At 36.5% G+C, this 10,074-nt stretch overlaps 1 protein-coding gene across 2 annotated transcripts in view; it reads left to right on the top strand.

Annotated features, from left to right (window-relative positions):
• The window catches only part of cdh26.1 (cadherin 26, tandem duplicate 1), an 85,481-nt gene that overhangs the window by 49,621 nt on the left and 25,786 nt on the right, over positions 1-10,074 (top strand). The window contains exon 1 of one of the 2 annotated variants that reach the window (XM_080899474.1): positions 8,774-9,828. The exons of the other annotated variant lie outside the window; for it this stretch is intronic. Coding sequence (XP_080755600.1) covers positions 9,805-9,828 — 24 coding nt within the window. The 5' untranslated portion in view covers positions 8,774-9,804. Of the gene's footprint in view, positions 1-8,773; positions 9,829-10,074 lie in introns of those variants that run through there. 2 annotated transcript variants of the gene reach the window in all.

The raw sequence follows: 10,074 nt of genomic DNA, 5'->3' as shown, positions 1-10,074 counted from the left end.
AATCATTCTTATTATAACTGAGTAAATCTGTCAGATTTTTAAAAGCAGGTGTTAAGACTTTTGCAAACCTGGTCAAAACTATTAACATTTAAATGCTTGATTTTTCCAGCCACTGGAAGCGTCCTCAAACATGGCAATGAGACATCTGCAGGGACAACCTAAGCCTGGGGTAAAGCAATATGAGACCTTTTCGTGTGAAAGGTTTTTACAGAGACTTTTGTTGCTATTGTTAAGTCATCTGAAACAAGCTAATTCATACAACTTTCTACTTCTAACTTTCAAGACTTGAATGGGATTCTGTCTATATTCTCTAAAAATTCTACTAAATAAGGCAATAGCAAAAAAGTAATAAATCCAGCAAACATAGATCTAAACAGCTAGATTCTGTTATTAATGTATTATCTCTTCTTTTTCACCCCTTTGTCTATATTTTTCAGAATTTGAATACTCTCCAGCAGGATGCTCTCCACAGATCACAACTTTGAGCTCAGTGCCAGCTCAGTACTCATAGTCTCTAATATGTCTCATAAGTGTATATTACAATATTATGAAAAGTAAGGCATTTTAAATGGCTGCTCTTGATCTAAATATTAGCTTAACAAAACGCAAAGCCAGAGTATAGCTTAATTGTGTGAGATGATAGTATGATATGATGGGGTCTGGGTTATGGGAAAAGAAAACTTGACTTTAGAGATGAGAATGGTTCACATGCTACTTTCACTACGATATCATTAGACAGTGATAGTGGTTAGATAGTGAATGTGGTTATCAACAGTCATAACAGGGAAATGCTTTTTACTGTAATTTTGAGTTCTCAACAGTTTTTAATGCATAGTTTTAATTTTTCCTATGGTTAAATTTCAAGTTTACTTGCTTTCTGTGAATCCTTTCCTGTCTTGTTAGTACAAAAATGTTATTTTATGCCGTTAATCTACCGACAATCCTATAAATAAACTCCTGGAATCAGAACAAATTATGTTTTTGTGACAGGCTGTTAGTAACAAAATGCCTGAAGATACAACTTAAAAAATGTTTCTGTTATCATCAGCAAGTGCAGGCAGAGGTTTTAACAGTTTTCAAGTCTGAAGAATGGGAGTGTATGTTAACACAATGCCATAATTGTTAACTATGTAGGCCTCAATTAGCTTGTTAAATGTTAAAGTTAATGAGAGCACAATTAGAAAAGGACAGAAAACCTATGAATTGTTTGAAATGAGAAAGCATTTTCTCTCTAGAAACATGACAGTGTTGATTAGGTTTACAAAGCTGTATCTGAACAAACCCTTCTGGAAAATGTCCTTTGAACAGACCAGACCAAGTCTGGTCATAAGAGGAAACTACAGAGAGCATCAGCATAAATGCTTCATACCAACTATCAAGCATAGTGTTTTGCAGCTCTTTCAAATAACCTATTTGAGGAGACCAGCAAAAGAACAAATTTATTCTGGAAAGTGATGTAAGTACCTCTTGTAAAGGTTCATCCCTACACTTAATTAAAAGTGGAGAAATTGCTGAGTGTGCTCTTCCTGACCTTGTTTTCCCGGGCTGGCAGCTAATCCTTCCCCAGAGGCATTTGATGATATACTGGGTCATTTAACACATCACTCTGACATCAGACACTGCTTTCAGTGCTGTATACATCTTATTGACATAGGAAGTAATAGACATAAGAAGCATAAGCAATACATATACATTTATCAAACTGTAGTTTTAAATCGAATTGCTTGGGTTACATTTTTGTTTTAAATTAACTTACCCAGAGATAAAGTAAAAAGGAAATAAAATCAGCTATGAGGTGTTACAGACTTCTTAACCTCTTGTTGGTTAAGAAAAAAGATCATATATAGCGAAATTCCGGTCTACTTGATCCTTGACTTACAACACCAAACAGGACACACTTATTATGCTAGCTCGTGAAGAAAACCGTTGTTAGCTAAAGAGAAAAAAAAATCTTTTTTTTCCCCCAGATGATGGTGAACAAACCTGAGTTGGAAGGTCTATTCATCTCTTGACCAGAAACAGGTTACAATGATATGGCAATAGAGCTGGGCGATATAAGATTTTTTCATATCACGATATGTTTTTTTCATTTCAGGCGATAAAGATATCTATTAGTAAGATTTAAATGTGCCGTTGCTCACAAGTAAAATGTGAAATAATCAGCAGCTTGTTTTTATTTAAATATTTATTTCCCATAATAAGTTCTTCCATTAAGCGGACGCGAATGGATGGATGAAGTTCAACAGGGTAGATGTACTTAAGGAACATGAGACTTTTTCAGATAAATAAAGGCAAATATTGCAAACTACACAAAAGGCAGCCGCTAAAGCATTTAAGTTTCAAAATAGAACAAACGAAACAGACTACTAAATTGTCAATTCCACTTAGAAACAAAATATTAATTCTAAAAATAAATCTTAGTTTGTTTTACAGAAGAACAGACAAAACTGACTAACTTTTGTCAATATCAAATAAACTGAGAACTAAAAGGAAATTCTCAATCTCTCCTTGTTGTATAGCTTAGCTTTTCAAACAGTTTTAACAGTTACTTTAGTCTGACAAAAGCCGAATGACGAATTAGCGCTTCCAGTCAGAGACTGAGGCTACGTCCACACGTAGACGGGTATTTTTGAAAACGGAGATTTTCCGTTTTCGTTTTAAAAAATAATCCCGTCCACACATAAAGGCAGAAATGAAGGGAAACGCTGCTATGAACATGCCAAAGCAGCAGGTGGCTCTAGATTCCTAACCGTGCAGAAATGTTGGCCAATCAGAAGTCTAGAAGCCTCGGTGGGAAAAAGTAAACAAAGCTGGGGCATAGAAGCAGAGCCGAGTCGTATGTGTGGAGGGACAGTAACTGTGTGTATATGTAAGCATTTAAACACTGCAGAGAGTAGAATTAACAGTAACAGTATTGTAGAAATTCATTTCACCGAAACAATAACGTGGCGCACAGTGTAACGCGCTGTCAAGTTGGCTGGCTCAAATGCCGGTATAAACAAAATCATTTAAACAAGTTTTGACTTCTAAACATTTGATCTGTTAAATTCCTGATTTGTTATACAGTACAGAGATGGCTACCAGATAGGGCTGCCTATCTGGTAGCCATCACGAATCATGATTACGTCAACTATCAAAATCATCGACGACAACTTTTATAGTCGACGCGTTGTTTGAAGCTTTGTAAGATCCTAAAAGATGCAGGACTAAGTAGTTGGATTTAAGAGTGTAATAATGGACCGAAACAGAAGATGACAGCAATGCAATACAAACATGCCAGCTGCAGTTACATGCCAAAGAAGAAGAAGAAGCAGTCTCCGGTATCGTAGCTGTGTCCAAATTCACGGGCCTCATCCTTCGGAGGCCGCATTTGTTGGCCAATTACGTTACAGCAAAGCGACAAAGGCTGTTCAAATTTGAAGGTTTCTTCAAATGCGGCCGACAAATGCGTCCTTCATTTCTCCAGATTGGAAGGATGGCTTGGGTGTATCCTTCGTGGCCCAACCTATCCCAGAATTCATAGCGCAGCCCAGCCAATTTCATGTTCCAACAATGGCGGCAGCTACTGAGTTTTAATATTACTCTTTCTGGGTCACAAAATAAACTTTTAACATATTTTCAGGCAAGAATGTAGCTGTGTAAACTTCATATATCTGCTCGATTTATCAAGACATCACATATTTGCAAAAGTGCTCTGACGATTTCGGAGAGGTCTGTTAGCCACCAGCTCGATAGCTAGCCAGGGTTCAAGACTCACTAGAGCTGGCGAGAACACCCCCCGCGGTCTTTTGCTACTTCAGTTAAACACGATATATAAGTCACTTAGATAACGTAAAAATCTTATTGTTTGCCTTTTTTCAGTGTTTTATTTGTTCCTGAGTAAATCAGTTTGGCTGAGATTAAAGTTATAGTTTTCACACAGCTGAATAAACATCAAACAGAAAACCGAAGTGTGAGATGATAGAGAATATACTCCGGTGTCCTGTTATATTTTAGATAGCAAGGAGCAGACGGCTGAGTTTATTAAACTCCACCAAGACAATTTGCCAATTTCATTAAAAGTTTAATAAACTGTCATCTTGTCTTTATTTTTAGTTAGCACATACCTTAAAAACTTCAAGCTGTAAGATAATGATAGTTATATAAGAGCAGATGCTGCTGGTGCAATAAGCTGTACGTTTTACTTCCAATTTATGCATGATCTGATTAGTCAACTAATCGCAAAAATAATCGGTGACTAGTCGACTATCAAAATAATCTTTTGTGGCAGGGCTACTACCAGAGCAATGAAAATTTGCTTTGAATATCATGTCAAGGAATCACAGATAGCTCAAATTTAAACCCTATTTTGTTTTAAAGATTTGTGCACCATATCCACTGATTCAGCAACTTAGTGAAAGAAGCTAAATAGGTGCAAGCACCAAAAATACAGCCTATAAGTGGTTTCTTCCAATAATTGTAACACACTTAAATCTTAAAGAACATGTAATTAATTACTCCTTTTTTAAGATAATGTAAATATAATTCTTATCAACCAAACAATAATTATTATCAGAAAATCGACAATTTTGTACTGTATCAGGTGGGTTTGGGATGTTAAATTTGTTAATAGTCACAGAATAGTGACAGAATAGTAGAAAGAATAACAAATTACAAAAAGAAAGCTAACTTCATTGACAGAGAAAATAACTAAAAAGAAGACTACAAAAAAAAACAATTCATGAAAATACAGCAGGTTGTAAAAGCCATCTTTGCGTGACAAACATAAAAGCCTTAAGGTTACTTGGGTCTAAAGGGAGGAGCTCATTTTTGTGCCAAGAGTTTTATGTTTTATGTTCTGACTCTGCAGTGGGAAACATTTTTGAAAAATCACCTAACTAAATCTCTGTGTGACAAGGTGCTACATGTAGTGATTGGTAAAAGTCATGCAGATTTTTGAAAATGATTGTGACTAATTTGTTTGCACTGTTGGATTGCTTTGTTCATGTTGAGGTTTTGGAAAAACCAAACTATGGGCAACTTCTTCCATGGATAAACAGTGTTAGGCATCAATCACTCTGGTGCAATCGTTAAGCAAATGTGAACACTATTTTGATGCCAAGAAAAATATCAATAACACTACCTTCTCACTGAAAATGGAGTCTTCATTGGAATTGGTTATTGAGAAAGCTTTTCCTACAACTCCCAATTCTTTTTTTTTTTTTTCCTTGTTTGCTTTATTTTTCTCTTACTATCTCAACTTTAATGTATATATAGTGTTTAGAGAACCTCTATGTGTGTGATTCAGAGAGAGAAATCATGAGAGGCAGTGAGCAGAATATATCCCTGTCTTTCCATAGATGAAGGCTGTTTGTATATAATTTATGTACAAAGCTCCTCAGCAGGATTTCTCTCAATTCAGCTCATTTTGACAGCTTTATGGCACACCATCCAAAAAGCCCTCAGGAGGTTGATATGTCATTTACATAAACTTATAATATAACTTCAAGATACAGAGCAAAGACACACCGACATAAAAACTAAATGTCCATAACATTAAATGGTCTAAATGTTATCATAAAAGTTAAATACATATATACATCTAAACTATGTGGTTCTTGTTTAACACATTAACACTAATTCACACTCAAGCAAAGGTTTGGGGCTGCAGTAAATTATTTGTTACTTAAGTAAACATTATTGTTACATTCCACCTATGGTCCTTTTCCTGCTTTGATATAATGGTATGGGTATTGTTAGAAAGATAGTACTTACTACACTATAACTTTTTTGGAGAGGTTTGGCACTGTGCTCCCACGAATACACAGACGCATATACACATATACACATATACAGACTCTGGAGGCAACTACTGTAAGCCTGCAGATAACTCCACAAGAATCTGTCAACTAACCAGCCAACACTCTTCATAGAGCCAGAATTCATTTTGTCTGGTTCAACAACCTAGCAAGCACGCTGTGGTTGTGTTGAAAATAGTGGAGGCTGCAAGGAAGCAGATGAAAATAAGCAAATTACTTTCCCACATGTTTAAGCTTGTTGAACAGGTCGTTTTACAAATGACTATATTTGGTTTCTTCAGGGAAGGTTTACACATTCACATACTGTTAAAAAGATAAGATGTCAACTTTTGAAAAAGGTTTTTATTTCAGATTTGGGGTTTGCCCTCCTCATTGTGACGCTATCATCACTATTCCTGTTATCAAACAAATATAGGGATAAATATGTAAGAATGGGTATTTACAGTTGAAAACTCATCTATGGAAAATGCAAAAATGTGAAATTTTAAATGCCTGTGAATCACTGTCATCTTGAAGCTCTGCGGATATGTCTTCACACAGGTGTACATGTTTTAAAATATATCAGGAATCCCTGGAAATCTTCATAGGAAGATTTTCACTCAATAGCAGCTTAAAGCCTTGGTAATACTTTCCATGCACACAAGTCTGCTAGGGTCCACTGGGGGCCAAGTTACATAAATTTTATCAGATGAGTCCGTGTGGATGCCTCATGTTTGCCTGTTTTTTTGTGACTTCTCCCGAGAGAATTTTAATTACAATGCACCAGCCGCACATGTGGCCCAGGCAGACTCCAGGCCAAGTATAACAGGAATGATTACTTGGCTGTCGGGTGTCCAGCTGTCCTTGTCTGCAACATATAATCAATGCATAGTTGACGTTCACAGCACTGAACAACACAGTGTTAATTTACTAAGAAAACTCAATTATTGTTGTCTAAAAAGTTCTATGTTTCTCCAAAGCAGCGCCAGATTGAGGTTAAACAAGGTCAACCAGGAAATAGAGAGAAACAATGGCAACCTTGCCAACTCTATTTGATCAGTATAAAATATGCCAAGTCACTAGAACTGGAACACAATGGAACGATAGAAAAGATACTCTACTTCTGGTCTTTTTTTATTTATATATTATCATATATACACCTTATCACCGTATTTTTTTGTTCTACAGACAAGTTAAAATTATAGTTATAATTTTCTGAAATTACAGTCCAGTATAGTGACTATCTGTATCATAACAATCCTACTACAAACAGTAGTAGGAGGCCCAAACAGCCACCGATTTATGCAGCTCTCTATTTTTTATTGGCACTGGGCCAGGCCTCGCTAGTGTCAAACCCTGCAGATACTTTCATACTTGCATTCCACAGAAACAAAGCCTCCCCTCCCATCACGGTGTACTGAAACAGGTTAGAAAGAGCTAGAACTCATTAACTGACATTAACTGAAAGTGGTTAATAAACAAGAGTGTGGCGTTTTTTTCCCAGCCTGTCCTGTCTTACAGATTGTCATACTGCTACGTAATAACTGAAATAACAGATAAAACAAACATCTTAACAAGAGAAGCCTATAGAGTATTTACAGAGCTAATGATGGAAAAGCAAAATGTATTTGGCACAACTAGCGCATTCAGATCATAACTCTGATAGTAAAAGCTGCCAGACCTTTACCTCCTCCGTAGATTTTAGAGATTAAAGAATTTAGTTTTCTTTCTTTAGTGGCCACGAGTCATTTAGTAGTGGCATCAGTCTATCAATGTACTCCTTTAGGCTTGGTAGTTTTACTTTTTTACTGAGTTTTAAGGTTTACAATTTGAACCTTCTTTATGTTGCTTAGGAAGGCTCCAGGATATGAGTTGCACTTGCCCATTTTGTGTACTTTTAAAATATTTTTCTTTTAAAAAAACAAAGAAACAAAACACCTGGAAGCTTTTTTTTATATGTGGGATGTCGTGGTCAAGTTACACTAGGGCCCATTTAATGTAATTTTTTTCTGATTTAGCTTCTCTATCCCTTTAATTTATACAACACAAGTACAAGTACACAGAGTTATTCAATTTCAATTCAATTCAAGTTTGTATACATATACATTAGGGGTGCAACGATACACAAAATTCACGGTTCGGTTCGGTTCGATACTTTGGTGTCACGGTTCGATATTTTTTCGATACAAAAAAAAATGTTCATGCCTTTTTAATTTGTCATTTATTAAAATTATAAATATATATTTTAACTCAAAAGTACAGTTTTTAAATTTAATGTTGCTGAAACAACAAAGTAATAAAAAACATAAATCTATCTGATTGAGGAATCACTCATCTTTGGAAAAGAGAGTTTATTACAGAGAAATGGCTCTTTCCAAAATAAAAGCTATACTATACGCTTCTTCTGGGCAGCATATTAAACATATCAGGTCCCCATAAGGAGAATCATGTGCTAACGGCTGTCTAAATGACTCGGGTAAAGTTTGTACCATGTGTGCTTGTTGTTTTTGTCTGCTTCCACTTGTCTTTGCACTAGGATGATGTCGGAGTAAATGTGCAGTCACATTCGTTTTGTTCCCACTAGTGCTGTCAGCGTTAATCTGAAATGATTTTAACACCACAACATGGCAAATCTCCGTTAACGAGCTACCGCGGATCGCCCAGTGCTTGGGGCTGGACGGCCAACACGTTAACGAGCTAACTGCGCTAACGCACTAGTTCCCACCAATGTAATTGAGCATTGCGTGGCACATCCGACATACTGTTTTACTTTTGTCCATGACGCGCTTACCTTCAGGGTCATACGTCACATGAAAACCAAAATACTTCCAACGCCACATCTCTCCTGTCTCGCTAGCTTGCCCTGCGCTCAGTGAATCTGCGTTCGATCACTCCGCCTAGGCTGCACTGTCTAGCGCATATCCACTGAGCGCTCAACACAGACAGCATCGTCAGAAGGAAAGTTGATAAAATAAATTAAAAATTTTGTATTGTTCATACATATGCGTACCGAACCGAAAGCACTGTATCGAACGGTTCAATATTGATACGAATATCGTTGCACCCCTAATATACATATATAGGGAGACGGGACAAAACAAAGCCCATGGGAGAGAGAAAACAGTATTCAAGAATATAGCAGTATTCATATATAAGTTTAATAAATTATGTGTTAAACATCAGTGACGAAGTAATTTGATTCCGTGTTAAAGTAGTGAATCACCATCCAAATTTATTTTTTTAGATGTGGCTCACCTCCTTAAATACAGATGCGTCATTTTAATAACCAGGCTTAGTCAGCGGGAACTGTTTACCTGCAACTTTGTGGAAGCCAAAACTAATACCTCCAAAACCTGCCAAAAAGCATTGCCTTTGGCAAGGTGGACACAGTTACCATTAGTCAAGGATTATATGATAATAACTGTTAATTACAATTCAAATCCACTGACTCTGAGTCTGAAAAGAACTGCAAAGCTTCAGTACTAAATATTTAGGAATTATAGGAATACGCAGGTAGAGAAGGCACATACAGAGTGTGTGTAACATATCACTGACTGAGTATAAGTGAAGCTACTTTTACCTGTGTGCTTAAAAGGTTCTCAAAGCGACTAAGCTGAAGGATCTGTGGAGTCAAACTTCATTTGCATATGATGTAGGCCGCGCATAAATAAAACACGGTAACCTGAGCTGTAGAGCTGGAGGGATGTACACCTGAGCTGCGAAGCACACCCACAGACTAAAAACTCACAGTAGCTTATACATTCTCTCATGAAGGACATTTATACAGGCACATTTATGGGATGCATAACCAACTGGTCTTTTACTGCACAAAACTGGAAAAAAAATACATTTATTGCACCCTGATACATCAAATAGTACAGCATGAAGACGCAGGTCTGTGTAGACTGGAAAGTCAGCCAATCTGCTCTCTACAGCAGCTGTGGGCAGGGCTTTCCCGCACTCCTAGTCAAGCTGTTTTTGAAACTTAGAGCACTCCAGCAGAGTGCTCTAAGGAGTGTAGAGCAAGATGAGGATCTCCCTTTTTCTGTTGGTGAGTACAACCTTTTTAATAATCTTCAGTATTGATAAGGGATTGTCTTATAAATTCTTATTGTTATTCTTTTTCTTATTCTTATTGTTAAACCCAAAAAAGATAATTGTATTCACCACTGAAGATAAACATCAATTTCAATGTTTGATATTTTTTCTGTAATGTTTATTTGTATTATATCTAATGATATTTTCAGGTTACATTAACCTGCATAGAGCATTTAGCTTCTGTTAATGTATAAGTTCC

This window comes from Rhamphochromis sp. 'chilingali' (assembly GCF_963969265.1).
Source record: "Rhamphochromis sp. 'chilingali' genome assembly, chromosome: 12".
Classification (NCBI taxonomy): Eukaryota; Metazoa; Chordata; class Actinopteri; order Cichliformes; family Cichlidae; genus Rhamphochromis; species Rhamphochromis sp. 'chilingali'.
Note: the sequence above shows the minus strand (reverse complement) of the source record. Positions and strands in the feature narration are given on the sequence as shown.